The 23,336-nt window shown below is 52.1% G+C and overlaps 1 protein-coding gene across 1 annotated transcript in view; it reads right to left on the bottom strand.

The window, feature by feature from the left end:
* Nucleotides 1-12,064, bottom strand: part of LOC147100668 (pleckstrin homology domain-containing family G member 5-like) — a 133,537-nt gene extending 121,473 nt beyond the window's left edge. Inside the window, exons 1-2 of the mRNA XM_085967552.1 lie at nt 11,684-12,064; nt 3,851-3,927 (exon numbers count right to left, since the gene is read on the bottom strand). Coding sequence (XP_085823678.1) covers nt 3,851-3,927; nt 11,684-11,693 — 87 coding nt within the window. The 5' untranslated portion in view covers nt 11,694-12,064. The remainder of the gene's footprint in view (nt 1-3,850; nt 3,928-11,683) is intronic.
* Nucleotides 12,065-23,336: the final 11,272 nt, after the last annotated feature.

Raw genomic sequence — 23,336 nt, forward strand, 5'->3', positions numbered from 1 at the left:
GGCCAGCTTGTTGGGGACGATAGTGTTGAATGCTGAGCTGTAGTCTATGAACAGCATTCTGATGTAGGTCTCTTTACCGTCTAAGTGATTCAGTGCAGAGTGTAGAGCAGTTGTGATTGCATCCTCCGTTGATCTGTTTGCACGATAGGCAAACTGGTGTTGGTCAAGAGAGGCGGGAACACTGGCTTTGATGTGAGCCAGGACCAGTCTCTCGAAACACTTCATTATGATGGGTGTGAGTGCGACAGGTCGAAAGTCGTTCAGACACGTCACAGCCGTTTGCTTTGGCACAGGAATAATGGTAGCGGTCTTGATGCATGTAGGGACTACTGCCTGGGCCAATGACAGATTGAAGATGGCGGTGAAGACATCAGCCAGCTGATCAGCACATTCCTTGAGTACCCGTCCAGGGATGCTATCAGGTCTAGCAGCCTTACGTGTGTTCACTCCGCGCAGAGCACCCCTTACGTCGGAGGTCGACAGAGTGAGCACCTGGTCTTCCGGGGGTGGCAAGGCTTTGGTAGCCGGCTCCCTGTTGTCCCTGTCAAAGCGAGCGTAGAAGTTGTTAAGCTCCTCCGGAAGGGAGGCATCGCTGACCGGGGGGCTGGTGTTTTTACTCTTGTAGTCAGTGATTGACTGGATGCCTTGCCACATGCGCCGGGGGTCCGAGTTGTTGTGGAAATGATCCTCTATCCGCAGTGTCTGTTTCCTTTTGGCAGTCCTGATACCCTTTTTTAGGTTGGTCCTAGCTGCACTGTAAGCCGCCGCGTCGCCAGATTTAAATGCTGCGTCGAGTGATTTCAACAGCGAGCGGACCTCCCCGTTCTTAACTCGTCTCTCAGGACGTCCCAAAGTGCTCACAGAGTGAATTAGTTATGAGGTGCAGTCACTGTTATGTGGACAAACACAGTAGCCAATATACATAAGAAATAGGATCAGGAATAGGCCATTTGGCCCTTTGAGCCTGCTCCATCAGTCAATAAGATCATGGCTGATCTTCTACCTCAGCTCCACCTTCCCGCACTATCCCCATATCCCTTGATTCCCTTAGTTTCCAAAAATCTAATCGATCTCTGTTTTGAATATACTCAATGACTGAGCATCCACAGCTCTCTGGGGTAGAGAATTCCAAAGACTCACAATCCTTTGAGTGAAGAAATTTCTTCTCATCTCAGTTCAAAATGGCTGACCCCTTATTCTCAGACTGTGACCCCTAGTTCTAGACTTCCCAGCCAGGAGAAACATCCTCCCTGCATCTACCCTGTCAAGCCCTGTGAGAGTTTTGTATGTTTCAATGAGATCACCTCTCATTCTTCTAAACTCCAGAGAATATAGGCCTAGTCTATTCAGTCTCTCCTCATAGGACAATCGCTCCCATCCCAGGAATCACTCCCTCTAAGGCAAGTTTATCCTTCCTTAGGTAAGGAGACCAAAACTGTACACAATACTCCAGGTGTGGTCTCACCAAAGCCCTATATAATTGCAGTAAGACGTCTTTACTCTTATACTCCAATCCTTTTGTAATAAAGGCTAACATACCATTTGCTTTCCTAATTGCTTGCTGTACCTGCATGTTAACTTTCTGTGATTCGTGTACAAGGACACCCAGGTCCCTCTGAATACCAACATTTCCCAGTCTCTCACCATTTAAAAAATATTCTGCTTTTCTATTTTTCCCTACCAAAGTGGATAATTTCACATTATTCCACATTATATTCCATCTGCCATGTTCTTGCCCACTCACTTAACCTGTGTATATCCCTTTACAGCCTCTTTGCATCCTCCTCACAACTTACTTTCCTACCTAGCTTTGTATCATCAGCAAACTTGGATAAATTACATTCTGTCCCCTCATCTAAGTCAGTGATATAGATTGTGAATAGCTGAGGCCCAAGCACAAATCCTTGCAGCAGCCCACTAGTTACAGCCTGCCAAACCGAAAATTACCCGTTTATTCCTATTCTCTATTTTCTGTCCTCTTGTGTGGCACCTTATCGAATGCTTTTTGAAAATCCAAATACACTACATCCACTGGTTCCTCCTTATCTACCCTGCTAGTTACAATCTCAAAAAACTCTAACAGATTTGTCAAACACGAGTTCCCTTTCATAAATCCATGTTGACTCTGCCCAATCATATTATGATTTTCTAAGTGCCCTGTTACCACATCCCTAATAATAGATGGTAACATTTTCCCTAAAGCTGATGTCAAGCTAACTGGTCTCTAGTTGTGCTGCCTTTCTTTAGGAATTGATGTTAGTTTTCCAGTTAATTCAGGGGTTTGAGTAATTTGGGTCGATTTCCATTGTGTGCCGCCACCTAGTGGATATTTGGTACCTAGCAACTGCAGTAAAGTGCAGTAAAGTAAACTACTGTATATCACAGACCTGCAGCCACACATGGTCTGGGAAGTTATATTCTTGTCACACTCCAGCCTTGGACACTATTTGTCTGTAAGTACTTGAGAATGTTATAGATGATTAATGTACACTCTATTTTGCAGAAAATGTTTAGTTTGTAACTTTTCTCTGTAAGCAAACTTACACAGCTAGCCGTGAAGTGCTCGCTCTCTGTCTAGCTGGTTAACTTGTAGCTGTATTTTGATGCACTATGTACAGGGCTAATTTAAAGAGAATGCCTTTCAGTTTGCTAAATGTATATTCACAGTAAGCTGTGTTTCCACGTGTTTTGGTAAGTTACATGCCAAATGTACTGTGTTGCTCAGGCGTACCTAAATTTGTGTATGCATATCAGTTATGTGCTTGTATACTAATGTGTGCTTCCATTTCTGTATTGTATTTCAGTTTCACAATAAGAATCTTTCAGTAAAGTTTACAAGAAAAGTCAAGCCTTGTGATTTTTATGGGAAGATATCAAGTTGTTAGCTACCTGTCTAGCTCTGCATAGGAACGCGCTGCAAGGGCAGAATACTAGTTATACACATAGCAAGATCCCACAAACTCAATGAATTCATTGACAAGTTGATCCGTTTTTAGTGATGTTGGTTGAGGGAGGAATGTTGACCAGGACACGGGGAACTCCCTGATCTTCATCAAATATTGCCATGGGAACCAGTAAGACAGCAGACAGGACCTCAATGTTGCACTCGAAAGACAAATGACCAAAGCCCCTGGTTTATGGTTTTCACGGAATCACAGAATATAATTGCAAAACACCAGAGATAAATTCCATAAAATCACAAGTAATAAAAAAGCTCAATGCGCTCCACTCACAGGCCCTGTTCAACACACTCCACACACAGGCCCTGTTCAACACACTCCACACGCAGGCCCTGTTCAAAACACTCCACACGCAGGCCTTGTTCAACACACTCCATACACAGGCCCTGTTCCACACACAGGCCCTGTTCAACACATTCCACACACAGGCCCTGTTCAACACACTCCACACACAGGCCCTGTTCAACATACTCCACACACAGGCCCTGTTCAACACATTCCACACACAGGCCCTGTTTAACTTGCTCAACACACTGGCCCTGTTCAACACACTCCACATGTAGGCCCTGTTCCACTCACAGGCCCTGTTCAACACAATACACACACATGCCCTGTTCAACACAATCCACACACAGGCCCTGTTCAACACACACTATAACAGACCCACTTAATCACAAGATAGATGAACAAGAAAATCCATAACTGATCCCTAGACACAGATGGGCTGAGTGAAAGCCCCTGGTGTATTATTATCCAACTGGGTGAAAGAGAGAGAGGCAGAGGTGAGAGACAGAGAGCAAGAGTAGGAGAGAGAAAAGAGGGAGAGAGACTGTATGTGTACTTGCAGAAGAATAAGCGTGTCAGTCATGAGGAGGAACAAGTCCCCTTACCTTGATGGCCCTCCTCTTGTCCACACATTCTCGATGCTGACAAAGCAAAACCTTCTCCTCTGTTAAACTCCGCTCATCTGCAAAAAGCAAATCACAACAGTTAGTTCCATAAGAAAACACTAGAGCAGTAACGCAGTGTACTGAGAGTGAAGGAGCAGTAACGCAGTGTACTGAGAGTGAAGGAGCAGTAACGCAGTGTACTGAGAGTGACGGAGCAGTAACGCAGTGTACTGAGAGTGACGGAGCAGTAACGCAGTAACTGAGAGTGACGGAGCAGTAACACAGTAACTGAGGGTAACAAGGAATTATCGCAGTATATGGATAGGGGTTTGGGCTCTGGGTCAGTGATGGCCGGGGGATCTATGGGTCAGTGATGACTGGGGGATCTATGGGTCAGTGATGACTGGGGGATCTATGGGTCAGTGATGGCCGGGGGATCTATGGGTCAGTGATGGCCGGGGGATCTATGGGTCAGTGATGACTGGGGGATCTATGGGTCAGTGATGACCGGGGGATCTATGGGTCAGTGATGACCAGGGGATCTATGGGTTGGTGATGACCAGGGGATCTATGGGTCAGTGATGACTGGGGGATCTATGGGTCAGTGATGGCCGGGGGATCTATGGGTCAGTGATGACTGGGGGATCTATGGGTCAGTGATGACCGGGGGATCTATGGGTCAGTGATGACTGGGGGATCTATGGGTCAGTGATGACCGGGGGATCTATGGGTCAGTGATGACCAGGGGATCTATGGGTTGGTGATGACCAGGGGATCTATGGGTCAGTGATGACTGGGGGATCTATGGGTCAGTGATGACTGGGGGATCTATGGGTCAGTGATGACCGGGGGATCTATGGGTTGGTGATGACCAGGGGATCTATGGGTCAGTGATGACCGGGGGATCTATGGGTCGGTGATGACCGGGGGATCTATGGGTCAGTGATGGACAGGGATCTATGGGTCAGTGATGACCGGGGGATCTATGGGTCGGTGATGGCCGGGGGATCTATGGGTCAGTGATGGACAGGGATCTATGGGTCAGTGATGACCGGGGGATCTATGGGTCAGTGATGACCGGGGGATCTATGGGTCAGTGATGACCGGGGGATCTATGGGTCAGTTGATGGATGGGGGATCTATGGGTCAGTGATGACTGGGGGATCTATGGGTCAGTGATGACTGGGGGATCTATGGGTCAGTGATGATCAGGGGATCTATGGGTCAGTGATGGTCAGGGGATCTATGGGTCAGTGATGACTGGGGGATCTATGGGTCAGTGATGGTCAGGGGATCTATGGGTCAGTGATGGTCAGGGGATCTATGGGTCAGTGATGACTGGGGGATCTATGGGTCAGTGATGACTGGGGGATCTATGGGTCAGTGATGACTGGGGGATCTATGGGTCAGTGATGATCAGGGGATCTATGGGTCAGTGATGGTCAGGGGATCCATGGGTCAGTGATGACTGGGGGATCTATGGGTCAGTGATGGTCAGGGGATCTATGGGTCAGTGATGACTGGGGATCTATGGGTCAGTTGATGGATGGGGGATCTATGGGTCAGTGATGACCAGGGGATCTATGGGTCAGTTGATGGATGGGGGATCTATGGGTCAGTGATGACTGGGGGATCTATGGGTCAGTGATGACTGGGGGATCTATGGGTCAGTGATGGCCGGGGGATCTATGGGTCAGTGATGACCGGGGGATCTATGGGTCAGTGATGGCCGGGGGATCTATGGGTCAGTGATGACCGGGGGATCTATGGGTCAGTGATGACCGGGGGATCTATGGGTCAGTGATGGACAGGGGATCTATGGGTCAGTGATGACCAGGGGATCTATGGGTCAGTGATGACCGGGGGATCTATGGGTCAGTGATGGACAGGGATCTATGGGTCAGTGATGACCGGGGGATCTATGGGTCAGTGATGACCGGGGGATCTATGGGTCAGTGATGACCGGGGGATCTATGGGTCAGTGATGACCAGGGGATCTATGGGTCAGTGATGACCGGGGGATCTATGGGTCAGTGATGACCGGGGATCTATGGGTCAGTGATGACCGGGGGATCTATGGGTCAGTGATGGACAGGGATCTATGGGTCAGTGATGACCGGGGGATCTATGGGTCAGTGATGACCGGGGGATCTATGGGTCAGTGATGACCAGGGGATCTATGGGTCAGTGATGACCGGGGGATCTATGGGTCAGTGATGACCGGGGATCTATGGGTCAGTGATGACCGGGGGATCTATGGGTCAGTGATGACCGGGGGATCTATGGGTCAGTGATGACCGGGGGATCTATGGGTCAGTGATGACCGGGGGATCTATGGGTCAGTGATGACCGGGGGATCTATGGGTCAGTGATGGCCGGGGGATCTATGGGTCAGTGATGACCAGGGGATCTATGGGTCAGTGATGACCGGGGGATCTATGGGTCAGTGATGGCCGGGGGATCTATGGGTCAGTGATGACCGGGGGATCTATGGGTCAGTGATGACTGGGGGATCTATGGGTCAGTGATGACCGGGGGATCTATGGGTCAGTGATGGCCGGGGGATCTATGGGTCAGTGATGACCGGGGGATCTATGGGTCAGTGATGGCCGGGGGATCTATGGGTCAGTGATGACCGGGGGATCTATGGGTCAGTGATGACCGGGGGATCTATGGGTCAGTGATGACCGGGGGATCTATGGGTCAGTGATGACCGGGGGATCTATGGGTCAGTGATGGCCGGGGGATCTATGGGTCAGTGATGACCGGGGGATCTATGGGTCAGTGATGACCGGGGGATCTATGGGTCAGTGATGGACAGGGGATCTATGGGTCAGTGATGACCGGGGGATCTATGGGTCAGTGATGGACAGGGATCTATGGGTCAGTGATGACCGGGGATCTATGGGTCAGTGATGACCAGGGGATCTATGGGTCAGTGATGACCAGGGGATCTATGGGTCAGTGATGACCGGGGGATCTATGGGTCAGTGATGACCGGGGATCTATGGGTCAGTGATGACCGGGGGATCTATGGGTCAGTGATGGCCGGGGGATCTATGGGTCAGTGATGGACAGGGATCTATGGGTCAGTGATGGACAGGGGATCTATGGGTCAGTGATGACCAGGGGATCTATGGGTCAGTGATGACCAGGGGATCTATGGGTCAGTGATGACCGGGGGATCTATGGGTCAGTGATGACCGGGGGATCTATGGGTCAGTGATGACCAGGGAATCTATGGGTCAGTGATGACCGGGGGATCTATGGGTCAGTGATGACCAGGGGATCTATGGGTCAGTGATGACCAGGGGATCTATGGGTCAGTGGTGACCGGGGGATCTATGGGTCAGTGATGACCGGGGGATCTATGGGTCAGTGATGGACAGGGATCTATGGGTCAGTGATGCCTGGGGGATCTATGGGTCAGTGATGTCTGGGGGATCTATGGGTCAGTGATTGGCTGGGGGATCTATGGGTCAGTGATGGATGGCGGATGGATGAAGGTCAGTGATTGGTCAGCATGCAAAGGTATGGAAAGTTTTGTTAAAATGCTTGTTCTGTTTGATGTGTGGGAGGAACCAGTAACAGAGTCACATGACACACGAGACAGAACAGAGGCCGAGAGTCACTTGGCAATTCCTGCAAGTTAATCTGTCTTGTCTCGAACATTCTGTAGCATATTGTTAAAGATTGTCAGCCCATTGAGATTTATGTTGGATAACTCCCACCAGTGCGCAGCGAGCCAAACAAGCTGCTCGCTAATTAGGACACAGCACAGTAGTCACTGTGTTTAACAAGAGCTCTCCCACATGGCAGCTCAATCACACACACTGCAACAGATCCCTGCAAGCAGCTCCCACACACCCTCCAGGAAAACATCCCGCAATCCCTCCATTTAAAGGGGCAGCGCTCAGAATTTAACACTTAGAACTGACAACTGCATTTGGAGAGAAACAGAATTTCAGTTCAGCCGCTGTGTTGGATCCAGGTCTGATCACTTGGATATTCCATCAGAGAAAGGACTGATTCGGACTGAGAGACTGTCCAGATTGCAATCACCGCTTCTGTCCCTCATTACCCAGTGTGTGAGAGAGTGAGAGACAGAGAGAGAGCATGAGTGACAGGGCGAGATAGAGACAGAGCGAGAGAGGGACCGAGCGATAGAGAGTGAGATAGAGACAGAGCAAGAGAGAGGGACCGAGCGATAGAGAGTGAGATAGAGACAGAGCGAGAGAGAGGGACAGAGCGATAGAGAGTGAGATGGAGACAGAGCGAGAGAAAGGGACAGAGTGATAGAGAGTGAGATAAAGACAGGGCGAGAGAGAGTGAGATAGAGACAGAGCGAGATAGAGACAGAGCAAGAGAGAGGGACAGAGCGATAGAGACAGAGCGAGAGAGAGGGACAGAGCGATAGAGAGTGAGATAGAGACAGAGACAGAGCAAGAGAGACAAAGCAAGAGAGAGAGAGAGGGAAGGACAGAGCGAGAGAGAGACAGTGACTGGGTATAACACTCCTGTATATATTACATAATACACCGTGTGTTACTGGTTATGACATTCCTGTATATATATATATATATGAAAATTGCCGTTTCAAACAGCTGTAGGAATCTATACAATATTTTAATATACACATCACCCCATGGTGATTTTGCAGTGTTTCTGCTGTTTTCTGAAGTGCAGATGAGGTCAGAGGTCAAGGTGTAATTCCCACCATTCGAGAGAATAATGAACAGCGACAGACAGGCAGGTCAGTCAGGCTGGGTCTGCAAGTGAAGGCCATCCCATCTCCCCACTTGTTCTTGCAGTTTTAATTTCTCCATTGACCCATCAAATGGCAGGAATATGAGGAATGCAGAGTGAAGTGACCCAGAGACAAGACAGCTTTCACCAGACAGAGCTGTGTAAACTGGCTGGAGAGAGGGATTACCAGAGAGACAGTGCTGAGTAATCCTGCCCTGGAGAGTGTGAGGCCATGGTGCTAAAAACAGCAGCATCAGGACACACGCCAACCGGCTCTCTGGGAACAGTGTGCTGAGCGCTACACGTGAGCGGCGCCACAATCTTCCATTGGGCCCGTTTCCATCTCCGAGCTCTACGTAAATGAGTTCCACACTGACCAGCTGATCCCAGACACTGCAACCATTAATATACCACAGATTCCCACTTAGAATTCCCGATCTGTGGTGTGCACAGTAAAAGCAGCGGCAGGCAGAAAGGCAGACAAGCACCGACAGACAGAAAGATAGACAGGCAGAAAGGCAGACAAGCACCGACAGACAGAAAGATAGACAGGCAGAAAGGCAGACAAGCACCGACAGACAGAAAGATAGACAGGCAGAAAGGCAGACAAGCACCGACAGACAGAACGACAGGCAGAAAGGCAGACGAGCACCGACAGACAGAAAGATAGACAGGCAGACAAACGCCGACAGACAGAAAGATAGACAGGCAGAAAGGTAGACAAACACCGACAGACAGAACGACAGGCAGAAAGGCAGACGAGCACCGACAGACAGAAAGATAGACAGGCAGACAAACACCGACAGACAGAAAGATAGACAGGCAGAAAGGTAGACAAACACCGACAGACAGAACGACAGGCAGAAAGGCAGACAAGCACCGAAAGACAGGCAGACAAACACCGACAGAAAGGCAGACAAGCACAGACAGACAGACAAAAAGACAGACAGGCTGGCAGCACATGTACAGACACACTTAGACACATGCAGCAGACATACACAAGCATGCACAGGTATATTGGAATTATTGTTTCCGTTTCTATCAGCAGACAGACATCTGGAAAATCACAGGAAAAACACTTAATATAAACCACCTGAGCCCGTTTTACATCCAATCACAGGTTAAAGTTGAAAAACATATCACGCAACATCAGAGCTGGACTCTTTCATCTCAGGTGCATACTGAGACTCAACATGAGTCAGCATTTTCAGGAGAGGAGGGGACCTGAACCCCAGTGAGAGTCAGCACCTTCAGGAGAGATGGGGACCTGAACCCCAGTGAGAGTCAGCACCTTCAGGAGAGGAGGGGACCTGAACCCCAGTGAGAGTCAGCACCTTCAGGAGAGGAGAGGACCTGAACCCCAGTGAGAGTCAGCACCTTCAGGAGAGGAGGGGCCCTGAACCCCAGTGAGAGTCAGCACCTTTAGGAGAGGAGAGGACCTGAACCCCAGTGAGAGTCAGTGACTTCAATGACTAAATAAACAGTCTACAGACAGTGCACAGGGAGGAATTGCTGCCCCGTGTAGATGTCTGCGATTGATATTCTGCCTGCCTGTGCTGTATGGATTGCTCCACAATAATCAGTTGTATCTCGGTATACGATCTCTGAGCCAGAGATGACCGGAGAACATCTGATTATCCTCCGTTACTCATCTACCCACAGCAAGGGAGCAAGCACTGTGATATAGGAATACGCTCCATCTAGTTTGCCTTCTGTCCTCCTGGCAGTCAGATGATACAATGATAATGGAGTTGTTGACTAATCATAGTAATCAATCAGTCTACAACAGACCCAGACATGAGACGAGGAAAACCCCCAGTGGTGGAGAACTTTGGGAACAATAGGGCCCGTAGGACCAGAACAGTAGGCACCCGTACGACCAGATTTAGGAACAGCTTCTTTCCCAGGGCTGTCATCCTACTGAACTCCACAAATAAACTCTAAAGCCTGCACATCTGCCAATGCACTTTATTATGGTCATATTTATGTTAATATACTACAAGCCAAATGTATGTTGAATGTTTAAATGTCTTAATCCAAATGTACACTCTCGGGAGCCGCAAGCCTACATTTCGTTGTACTGCACTTGTGCACTAACAATGACAATAAAAGTTGATTTGATTTGATTTGAAGTCATCTGTTCCTCCCAAACACGCTACACTCACCACGACATGTCTCAAATTACTCATATACTGGAGCACAAATGTTATTTTCTGAAAGAAATCTCTTAAATTTGCCTTTGAACGAATCGACACTTGCTGCTCCACCTCCTCCCTAGGGAGCCTGTTCCATAGGTTGACCACTCGCTCACTGAAATTTTGTTTCCGTAGGTTAGTTTTGAATTTACCCCCCCTTCAAGTGCAGGCCTTGTCCTCTGGTTCTACTGTTCGGGACAAGGTGAAACAGCTCGTCATGGTCGACATTATCCAGTCCCTTCAGAATCCTAAAAACGGCAATCATATCTCCTCTCCTCCTCTTTCCCAGTGAGAACATGCCCAATCTACATAATCCTCATAATCCAATCCCTCCATCCACTCAATCTTTCTGGTTGCTCTCTTCTGTATCCTTTCAATAACTGCAATATATTTTCTGTATTGTGGCGACCAGAACTGTACACAGTATTCCAAATGAGTTCACACCAATGATTGATAAAGTGTCAGGATCACCTCACTATTTCGGTCAATATTGACCCTTCAATACATCCCCACGTCTGATTTGCAAAGACAGGAGGGGGGGGGGGGGGGCTGATAAAATCGGGAACATTTCACAGATATACGAGGACAGTTGTAGGTGTATTAAAGTCTGGAGCATTCTTTCTGCCTCAGACCATTGGCACTGCGTGTCCAGACACCTGTCACAGTTTATTCACCATGCCGCGGGCCAATCATAAGGAACAAGGTATTTTACAACGTGACGATACGTTTCGTCACAAATTGCGCCATCATATCACAGCAAGCAGCAAACCAAACCTTGCGAGGCAGATCCCCCGTGACAGACCTGGAGCCAGAGTGAAGATCAGCCAAGGATCTGCTCTTTCCTCCCACAGACTACCACATGCCGACTCCTGTTAATCGCACCTCCTCTCACCTGCAATCATACCAGGATGATTCAGAAGCACCCCGTCAATCTCCAGCAAGGATAACGCACTGTTAGAATATCCCAGACAAAACACAACTTCTTCCAAGGCCTGAAGATCAGTCGCTCGACGATCCTGCCAAGCCTCAAGTAGCTGATTAACTGCAGGACAGTGAGAGGGTCTGCTGCCAGCACTCCCCAGGCCCAGCAACTGCAAACCGCCCGTGAAACGCAATCAGCTCAGTGAGTGCATCGTCGCAGCAGTAATACAGATAACCTAAAGGTTAACAAACAGCATTAATCAGTCTCATGCAGGCTGGGGGAGGAAGCACGGCAGCAACAGAGGTCCACTGTGATCTGTACAGGGGCTGACCGGGAATCCCAGCACAGGTGGAACAGACAGAGGACCAAGGCCAATCACACACAGAGTCAATAACTCCTCCCACTCTGCTCCACACTAACATCATCAGCCTTACAGATTGCAGAAATAGAACTAACCCTGAATGGAAACCATCAGACAGCAAAATTAACCTGTTTATTTCAACTCGGAGTCACTGTTTGAACCACTGACAGTCGTACCTTCAGCTGCCTAGGCCCTAAACTCTGGAATTTGCTCCCTAAAGCTCTCTACCTCTCCTCCTTTAAGTCACTCCTTAAAACCTTTCTCTTTGACCAAGCGTTTGGTCACCTGTCCTAATATCTCCTTATGTAGCTCGGTGTCAAATTGTGTTTGATAATCGCCCCTGTGAAGCACCTTGGGACTTTCGGCTACGTTAAAGGCGCTATATAAATGCAAGTTGTTGTTGAGCGTCAGGCCCAGCCAGGGCCAAGTCCGTGGGAAATCCTTTTAGGGTTTTCCAACAGTTTGGCTGAGGAGGAGGTGGTGAGAAAAGTTTCTCGAGGAACAGCTGTCCGTGTGAAGTGGCATCGGAATCCCTCATCCCCCCAAGCACAATTAAAACTGTTCATCCGCCCTGAGTGGAAGTGACCAGGGGTCAGTCAGAGGAAGTGACCTCTAATTAGCAGCGCTGAGAGGTCACTGGAAGAGCACGTTCACATCCAACTGTTGAAAGCTCAGTATCCAGGGCTTGGGTACGAACCAGAACAGGGTTCAGGCTTATGTTGGGCATCAGGCGGTCTGTGACAATGCAGGCGCAGCTCTCGGTCTTTGCTTCGCAGGAGGAGACAGAGAGAAACATCAATGTGAAGTGCCCGTGCTCAGAGGGAATGCTACAGCCCTGACAACCACAGCTCGAGGACGTGAGGGTCAGGAGCCGTTTACATCATGGTGAAAGCATTTATGCAGCCCGATCATTTCTAATCTAGGAGCAGAGTCTGTCTCTCTCCTGGAACAGTCTGGAGCACGAATACCACTTTAACTAATTTACAGGATTTTACATAATGTATCTATAAATAGTGTATTGATGAGGATGGAAATCCGGGATTAGGGAGAGGAATATCAACCCTGGTATTAGGGAGAGGAACCTCAACCCCAGGATTAGGGAGAGGAACATCAACACAGGGATTAGGGAGAGGAACATCCCTGGTATTAGGGAGAGGAACATCAACCCCGGGATTAGGGAGAGGAACATCCCTGGTATTAGGGAGAGGAACATCCCTGGTATTAGGGAGAGGAACATCAACCCCGGGATTAGGGAGAGGAACATCCCTGGTATTAGGGAGAGGAACATCAACCCCGGGATTAGGAAGAGGAACCTCAACCCAGGGATTAGGGAGAGGAACATCCCTGGTATTAGGGAGAGGAACATCAACCCCGGGATTAGGAAGAGGAACCTCAACCCAGGGATTAGGGAGAGGAACATCAACCCTAGGATTAGGGAGAGGAACATCCCTGGTATTAGGGAGAGGAACATCAACCCCGGGATTAGGAAGAGGAACCTCAACCCAGGGATTAGGGAGAGGAACATCCCTGGTATTAGGGAGAGGAACATCAACCCCAGGATTAGGGAGAGGAACATCAACACAGGGATTAGGGAGAGGAACATCCCTGGTATTAGGGAGAGGAACATCAACCCCGGGATTAGGGAGAGGAACATCCCTGGTATTAGGGAGAGGAACATCAACCCCGGGATTAGGAAGAGGAACCTCAACCCAGGGATTAGGGAGAGGAACATCCCTGGCATTAGGGAGAGGAACATCAACCCCGGGATTAGGGAGAGGAACATCCCTGGTATTAGGGAGAGGAACATCAACCCCGGGATTAGGAAGAGGAACCTCAACCCAGGGATTAGGAAGAGGAACCTCAACCCAGGGATTAGGGAAAGGAACATCCCTGGTATTAGGGAGAGGAACATCCCTGGTATTAGGGAGAGGAACATCCCTGGTATTAGGGAGAGGAACATCAACCCCGGGATTAGGGAGAGGAACATCCCCGGGATTAGGGAGAGGAACATCAACCCCGGGATTAGGGAGAGGAACATCAACCCCGGGATTAGGAAGAGGAACCTCAACCCAGGGATTAGGAAGAGGAACCTCAACCCAGGGATTAGGGAGAGGAACATCCCTGGGATTAGGGAGAGGAACATCCCTGGTATTAGGGAGAGGAACATCAACCCCGGGATTAGGGAGAGGAACATCCCCGGGATTAGGGAGAGGAACATCAACCCCGGGATTAGGGAGAGGAACATCAACCCCGGGATTAGGGAGAGGAACATCCCTGGGATTAGGGAGAGGAACATCCCTGGGATTAGGGAGAGGAACATCCCTGGGATTAGGGAGAGGAACATTACTGAGATTAGGGAGAGGAACATTACTGGGATTAGGGAGAGGAACATTACTGGGATTAGGGAGAGGAACATTCCCAGGATTAGGGAGAGGAACATCCCTGGGATTAGGGAGAGGAACATTCCCGGGATTAGTGAGAGGAATATCCCTGGGATTAGGGAGAGGAACATTACCGGGATTAGGGAGAGGAACATTCCCAGGATTAGGGAGAGGAACATTCCCAGGATTAGGGAGAGGAACATTCCCAGGATTAGGGACAGGAACATTCCCAGGATTAGGGAGAGGAACATTCCCAGGATTAGGGAGAGGAACATTCCCAGGATTTGGGAGAGGAACATCCCTGGGATTAGGGAGAGGAACATCCCTGGGATTAGGGAGAGGAACATTACTGGGATTAGGGAGAGGAACATCAACACCGGAATTAGGGAGAGGAATATCAACCCTGGGATTAGGGAGAGGAACATCCCCTGGATTAGGGAGAGGAACATCCCTGGGATTAGGGAGAGGAACATTACTGGGATTAGGGAGAGGAACATTACTGGGATTAGGGAGAGGAATATCAACCCTGGGATTAGGGAGAGAAACATCAACACCGGAATTAGGGAGAGGAACATCAACCCCGGGATTAGAGAGAGGAACATCAACCCCGGGATTAGGGAGAGGAACATCAACCCCGGGATTAGGGAGAGGAACATCAACCCCGGGATTAGGGAGAGGAACATCAACCCTGGGATTAGGGAGAGGAACATCCCTGGGATTAGGGAGAAGAACATCCTCGAGATTAGGGAGAGGAACATCCCCTGGATTAGGGAGAGGAACATCCCTGGGATTAGGGAGAGGAACATTACTGGGATTAAGGAGAGGAACATCCCTGGGATTAGGGAGAGGAACATTACTGGGATTAAGGAGAGGAACATCCCTGGGATTAGGGAGAGGAACATCCCTGGGATTAGGGAGAGGAACATTACTGGGATTAGGGAGAGGAACATTCCCAGGATTAGGGAGAGGAACATTCCCAGGATTAGGGAGAGGAACATCCCTGGGATTAGGGAGAGGAACATTCCCAGGATTAGGGAGAGGAACATTCCCAGGATTAGGGAGAGGAACATTCCCAGGATTAGGGAGAGGAACATTCCCAGGATTAGGGAGAGGAACATTCCTGGGATTAGGGAGAGGAACATCCCTGGGATTAGGGAGAGGAACATTCCCAGGATTAGGGAGAGGAACATTCCCAGGATTAGGGAGAGGAACATTCCCAGGATTAGGGAGAGGAACATCCCTGGGATTAGGGAGAGGAACATTCCCAGGATTAGGGAGAGGAATATTCCCAGGATTAGAGAGAGGAACATCCCTGGGATTAGGGAGAGGAACATCAACCCCGGGATTAGGGAGAGGAACATCAACCCCGGGATTAGGGAGAGGAACATCCCTGGGATTAGGGAGAGGAACATCCCTGGGATTAGGGAGAGGAACATCCCTGGGATTAGGGAGAGGAACATTACTGAGATTAGGGAGAGGAACATTACTGGGATTAGGGAGAGGAACATTACTGGGATTAGGGAGAGGAACATTCCCAGGATTAGGGAGAGGAACATCCCTGGGATTAGGGAGAGGAACATTCCCGGGATTAGTGAGAGGAATATCCCTGGGATTAGGGAGAGGAACATTACCGGGATTAGGGAGAGGAACATTCCCAGGATTAGGGAGAGGAACATTCCCAGGATTAGGGAGAGGAACATTCCCAGGATTAGGGACAGGAACATTCCCAGGATTAGGGAGAGGAACATTCCCAGGATTAGGGAGAGGAACATTCCCAGGATTTGGGAGAGGAACATCCCTGGGATTAGGGAGAGGAACATCCCTGGGATTAGGGAGAGGAACATTACTGGGATTAGGGAGAGGAACATCAACACCGGAATTAGGGAGAGGAATATCAACCCTGGGATTAGGGAGAGGAACATCCCCTGGATTAGGGAGAGGAACATCCCTGGGATTAGGGAGAGGAACATTACTGGGATTAGGGAGAGGAACATTACTGGGATTAGGGAGAGGAATATCAACCCTGGGATTAGGGAGAGAAACATCAACACCGGAATTAGGGAGAGGAACATCAACCCCGGGATTAGAGAGAGGAACATCAACCCCGGGATTAGGGAGAGGAACATCAACCCCGGGATTAGGGAGAGGAACATCAACCCCGGGATTAGGGAGAGGAACATCAACCCTGGGATTAGGGAGAGGAACATCCCTGGGATTAGGGAGAAGAACATCCTCGAGATTAGGGAGAGGAACATCCCCTGGATTAGGGAGAGGAACATCCCTGGGATTAGGGAGAGGAACATTACTGGGATTAAGGAGAGGAACATCCCTGGGATTAGGGAGAGGAACATTACTGGGATTAAGGAGAGGAACATCCCTGGGATTAGGGAGAGGAACATCCCTGGGATTAGGGAGAGGAACATTACTGGGATTAGGGAGAGGAACATTCCCAGGATTAGGGAGAGGAACATTCCCAGGATTAGGGAGAGGAACATCCCTGGGATTAGGGAGAGGAACATTCCCAGGATTAGGGAGAGGAACATTCCCAGGATTAGGGAGAGGAACATTCCCAGGATTAGGGAGAGGAACATTCCCAGGATTAGGGAGAGGAACATTCCTGGGATTAGGGAGAGGAACATCCCTGGGATTAGGGAGAGGAACATTCCCAGGATTAGGGAGAGGAACATTCCCAGGATTAGGGAGAGGAACATTCCCAGGATTAGGGAGAGGAACATCCCTGGGATTAGGGAGAGGAACATTCCCAGGATTAGGGAGAGGAATATTCCCAGGATTAGAGAGAGGAACATCCCTGGGATTAGGGAGAGGAACATCCCTGGGATTAGGGAGAGGAACCTTACTGGGATTAGGGAGAGTAACATTCCCAGGATTAGGGAGAGGAACATCCCTGGGATTAGGGAGAGGAACATTCCCAGGATTAGGGAGAGGAACATTCCCAGGATTAGGGAGAGGAACATTCCTGGGATTAGGGAGAGGAACATCCCTGGGATTAGGGAGAGGAATGTCCAGGGGTCTCCCTCCTGAACATTGTCCAGTGGTGATTACTGGAAACGTGCCATGTTTGGCACCAGTCACTGCGGTCACTGCAACCCATCCCATAATAATACATCCCCACAGCCCAGTTACACAGATAGACATAGCCCATCCCATAATAATGTGTCCCTATACTCTCAGAGAGGTCACAGGATGGCTGGGGTTGGACACGGAGGCATTGACCTGATGGGGTCAGGGGCCATCTCCTGGAGCTGGGACAGGGCAGGGGGCGAGTGACTGCTCCTGGTCAGCAGGGAGAGTGTGACCCACCCCTGGTCAGCAGGGAGAAAGTGACCGCTCCTGGTCAGCAGGAGAGAGTGACCCACCCCTGGTCAGCAGGAGAGAGTGACTGCTCCTGGTCAGCAGGGAGAGAGTGACTGCTCCTGGCCAGCAGGAGAGAGTGACCGCTCCTGGTCAGCAGGGAGAGAGTGACCGCTCCTGGTCAGCAGGAGAGAGTGACCGCTCCTGGCCAGCAGGAGAGAGTGACCCACCCCTGGTCAGCAAGAGAGAGTGACTGCTCCTAGTCAGCAGGGAGAGAGTGACCACACCTGGTCAGCAGGAGAGAGTGACCGCTCCTGGTCAGCAGGAGAGAGTGACCGCTCCTGGTCAGCAGGAGAGAGTGACCGCTCCTGGTCAGCAGGGAGAGAGTGACCACCCCTGGTCAGCAGGGGAGAGTGACCGCTCCTGGTCAGCAGGAGAGAGTGACCGCTCCTGGTCAGCAGGAGAGAGTGACCGCTCCTGGTCAGCAGGGAGAGAGTGACCGCCCCTGGTCAGCAGGGAGAGAGTGACCACCCCTGGTCAGCAGGGGAGAGTGACCACTCCTGGTCAGCAGGGGAGAGTGACCGCTCCTGGTCAGCAGGAGAGAGTGACCGCTCCTGGTCAGCAGGGAGAGAGTGACCGCTTCTGGCCAGCAGAGAGAGTGACCACTCCTGGTCAGCAGGAGAGAGTGACCACTCCTGGTCAGCAGGGAGAGAGTGACCACTCCTGGTCAGCAGGGAGAGAGTGACCGCTCCTGGTCAGCAGCAGGGGAGTGACCGCCCCTGGTCAGCAGGGAGAGTGACCGCTCCTGCTCAGCAGGAGAGAGTGACTGCTCCTGGCCTGCAGGGAGAGAGTGACCACTCCTGGCCAGCAGGAGTGAGTGACCGCTCCTGGTCAGCAGGGAGAGAGTGACCGCTCCTGGTCAGCAGGGAGAGAGTGACTGCTCCTGGTCAGCAGGGAGAGAGTGACCGCTCCTGGTCAGCAGCAGGGGAGTGACCGCTCCTGGTCAGCAGGGAGAGTGACATCTCCTGGCCAGCAGGGAGAGAGTGACCCACCCCTGGTCAGCAGGGAGAGAGTGACCGCTCCTGGTCAGCAGGGAGCGTGACTGCTCCTGCTCAGCAGGGAGAGAGTGTCCACTCCTGGTCAGCAGGGAGAGTGACTGCTCTTGGTCAGCAGGGAGAGTGACCGCTCCTGGTCAGCAGGGAGTGAGTGACTGCTTCTGGTCAGCAGGGAGAGAGTAACTGCTAATGGTCAGCAGGGAGAGAGTGACTGCCCCTGGTCAGCAGGGAGAGAGTGACCGCTCCTGGTCAGCAGGGAGAGAGTGACAACTCCTGGTCAGCAGGGAGAGTGACCACTCCTGGTCAGCAGGGTGAGTGACCGCTCCTGGTCAGCAGGGAGAGAGTGACCACTTCTGGCCAGCAGGGAGAGTGACCACTCCTGGTCAGCAGGAGAGAGTGACCACTCCTGGTCAGCAGGGAGAGAGTGACCGCTCCTGGTCAGCAGCAGGGGAGTGACCGCCTCTGGTTAGCAGGGAGAGTGACCGCTCCTGCTCAGCAGGAGAGAGTGACTGCTCCTGGCCTGCAGGGAGAGAGTGACCACTCCTGGCCAGCAGCAGAGAGTGACCACTCCTGGTCAGCAGGGAGAGTGACCGCTCCTGGTCAGCAGGGAGGGAGTGACCGCTCCTGGTCAGCAGGGAGAGAGTGACTGCTCCTGGTCAGCAGGGAGAGAGTGACCGCTGCTGGTCAGCAGGGAGAGAGTGACCGCTTCTGGTCAGCAGGGAGAGAGTGACTGCCCCTGGTCAGCAGGGAGCGAGTGACCGCTCCTGGTCAGCAGGGAGAGAGTGACCACTCCTGGTCAGCAGGGAGAGTGACCACTCCTGGTCAGCAGGGCGAGTGACCGCTCCTGGTCAGCAGGGAGAGTGACCGCTCCTGGTCAGCAGCAAGAGAGTGACCGCTTCTGGCGAGCAGGGAGAGTGACCACTCCTGGTCAGCAGGAGAGAGTGACCACTCCTGGTCAGCAGGGAGAGAGTGACCGCTCCTGGTCAGCAGCAGGGGAGTGACCGCTCCTGGTCAGCAGGGAGAGAGTGACCCACCCCTGGTCAGCAGGGAGAGAATGACTGCTCCTGGTCAGCAGGGAGTGAGTGACCACCCTTGGTCAGCAGGAGAGAGTGACCGCTTCTGGTCAGCAGGGAGAGTGACTGCTCCTGGTCAGCAGGGAGAGAGTGTCCACTCCTGGTCAGCAGGGAGAGTGACTGCTCCTGGTCAGCAGGGAGAGTGACCGCTCCTGGTCAGCAGGGAGGGAGTGACCACTCCTGGTCAGCAGGGAGAGAGTGACTGCTCCTGGTCAGCAGGAGAGAGTGACTGCTCCTGGTCAGCAGGGAGAGAGTGACTGCTCCTGGCCAGCAGGAGAGAGTGACCGCTCCTGGTCAGCAGGGAGAGAGTGACCGCTCCTGGTCAGCAGGAGAGAGTGACTGCTCCTGGCCAACAGGAGAGAGTGACCCACCCCTGGTCAGCAAGAGAGAGTGACTGCTCCTGGTCAGCAGGGAGAGAGTGACCACACCTGGTCAGCAGGAGAGAGTGACCGCTCCTGGTCAGCAGGAGAGAGTGACCGCTCCTGGTCAGCAGGAGAGAGTGACCGCTCCTGGTCAGCAGGGAGAGAGTGACCACCCCTGGTCAGCAGGGGAGAGTGACCGCTCCTGGTCAGCAGGAGAGAGTGACCGCTCCTGGTCAGCAGGAGAGAGTGACCGCTCCTGGTCAGCAGGGAGAGAGTGACCGCCCCTGGTCAGCAGGAGAGAGTGACTGCCCCTGGTCAGCAGGGAGAGAGTGACCGCTCCTGGTCAGCAGAGAGAGAGTGACCACTCCTGGTCAGCAGGGAGAGTGACCGCTCCTGGTCAGCAGGGAGAGAGTGACTGCTGCTGGTCAGCAGGGAGAGAGTGACCGCTCCTGGTCAGCAGGGAGAGAGTGACTGCCCCTGGTCAGCAGGGAGAGAGTGACCGCTCCTGGTCAGCAGGGAGAGAGTGACCACTCCTGGTCAGCAGGGAGAGTGACCACTCCTGGTCAGCAGGGCGAGTGACCGCTCCTGGTCAGCAGGGAGAGTGACCGCTCCTGGTCAGCAGGGAGAGAGTCACCGCTTCTGGCCAGCAGGGAGTGACCACTCCTGGTCAGCAGGAGAGAGTGACCACTCCTGGTCAGCAGGGAGAGAGTGACCGCTCCTGGTCAGCAGCAGGGGAGTGACCGCCTCTGGTCAGCAGGGAGAGTGACCGCTCCTGCTCAGCAGGAGAGAGTGACTGCTCCTGGCCTGCAGGGAGAGCGTGACCACTCCTGGCCAGCAGGAGAGAGTGACCGCTCCTGGTCAGCAGGGAGAGAGTGACCGCTCCTGGTCAGCAGGGAGAGAGTGACCGCTCCTGGTCAGCAGGGAGAGAGTGACCACTCCTGGTCAGCAGCAGGGAGAGTGACCTCTCCTGGCCAGCAGGGAGAGAGTGACCCACCCCTGGTCAGCAGGGAGAGAGTGACTGCTCCTGGTCAGCAGGGAGTGAGTGACCACCCTCGGTCAGCAGGAGAGAGTGACCACTCCTGGTCAGCAGGGAGAGTGACTGCTCCTGGTCAGCAGGGAGAGAGTGACCGCTCCTGGTCAGCAGGGAGAGTGACTGCTCCTGGTCAGCGGGGAGAGTGACCGCTCCTGGTCAGCAGGGAGGGAGTGACCGTTCCTGGTCAGCAGGGAGAGAGTGACTGCTCCTGGTCAGCAGGGAGAGAGTGACCGCTGCTGGTCAGCAGGGAGAGAGTGACCACTCCTGGTCAGCAGGGAGAGAGTGACTGCCCCTGGTCAGCAGGGAGAGAGTGACCGCTCCTGGTCAGCAGGGAGAGAGTGACCACTCCTGGTCAGCTGGGAGAGTGACCACTCCTGGTCAGCAGGGAGAGTGACCACTCCTGGTCAGCAGGGAGAGTGACCGCTCCTGGTCAGCAGGGAGAGTGACCGCTCCTGGTCAGCAGGGAGAGTGACTGCTCCTGGTCAGCAGGGAGAGAGTGACCGCTGCTGGTCAGCAGGGAGAGAATGACCGCTCCTGGTCAGCAGGGAGAGAGTGACTGCCCCTGGTCAGCAGGGAGAGAGTGACCGCTCCTGGTCAGCAGGGAGAGAGTGACCCCTCCTGGTCAGCAGGGAGAGTGACCACTCCTGGTCAGCAGGGAGAATGACCGCTCCTGGTCAGCAGGGAGAGTGGCTGCTCCTGGTCAGCAGGGAGATAGTGACCGCTCCTGGTCAGCAGGGAGAGAGTGACTGCTCCTGGTCAGCAGGGAGAGAGTGACTGCTCCTGGTCAGCAGGAAGAGAGTGACCCACCCCTGGTCAGCAGTTGAGAGTGAATGCCCTGGACAGCAGGGAGAGAGTGACCCACCCCTGGTCAGCAGGGGGAGAGTGACCCACCCCTGGTCAGCAGGGGGAGAGTGACCGCCCCTGGTCAGCAGGGAGGGAGTGACAGCTCCTGGTCAGCAGGGAGAGAGTGACCACCCCTGGTCAGCAGAGGAGGAGTGACCGGCTCCTGGTCATTAGTGGGAAAAATGACAGCCCCGGGACTGTTCATGGGGAGTGAGATCCGCTCCTGGTCACAAGGGAGAGAGTGACCCACTTCTGGCTCAAGAGCACTCCATCCTTACATGTGGGACCACAACCCCACTTTGCAACACAAATTAGCACAAAAAAACAAACGGTCAAATTTGCAAGGTTCTGCTCCCAGTGTGGGGCCTCACTAGAGCTGAGTGTGGATCAAAGATAGAGCTATAACAGCACCCCCACCATCCAACCCCACTCCGTGCTCTCTGACTGCCGCCCTCTCACCCTCTGACACCTATCTCCACTCTGCGACCCTCCACTCTCTGACTTCCACCCTCCAACCCCCAGTGACACCAGGTCCTTTTTGCCTCAGTTCCGGTGCAGACGCAGTAAGCTTTCTCTCTGTGATTCGGTGTCCAGCGCTGTGGTTAAAAGTGTTTCTATTACAACTAGCCCCAGAGCTCAGTCGAGAGCAAGAGCCTCTGAATCACAGAGAGGACACTGAATCCATTCATCTGCTTGAGTGGAGGTGGCTAAATATCACAAAGGGCAGGAGGAGTCGATGCATTGGGCAAGAAAACGCTGCCCATTGTTGTTACTGTAACTCGGATAGACTGGACAGTTAACCCTTTCAGACACCAAGGCTGCTGAGGGGAGGTGTTTATACCGGGGATTACTATAGTATCTATATAGTATAGTATCTACCAGCTGGTCAGTGGCTCCACTCACTGTACCGTGGGGCAGTTACACATTAATCCAACGTATCACACACTGACTAAGATAGCAGATCAGGACGACACAATTCTTCCTATTGGGTTTCTTTACACTTTCTTACTCTTTTTTTTGGTTTTCACATTTCAGATTCCTGCCGTAGCTGAGACCTAACTTCAGAAAGTGTTTTTACCTGCTCAGATACCCAAGTAAAGTCGAATTGTGCCTCAGTTTATTTCCGCTACTGATTCCATCACATGCCTTCACACGACGCTCCTTGTCTCTGGAAGGTGATTAACCCTACATTAGACTTTAGCT

This window comes from Somniosus microcephalus, chromosome 25 (genome assembly GCF_052327205.1).
Source record: "Somniosus microcephalus isolate GS21.2 chromosome 25, FLI_Smic_1.0, whole genome shotgun sequence".
Classification (NCBI taxonomy): Eukaryota; Metazoa; Chordata; class Chondrichthyes; order Squaliformes; family Somniosidae; genus Somniosus; species Somniosus microcephalus.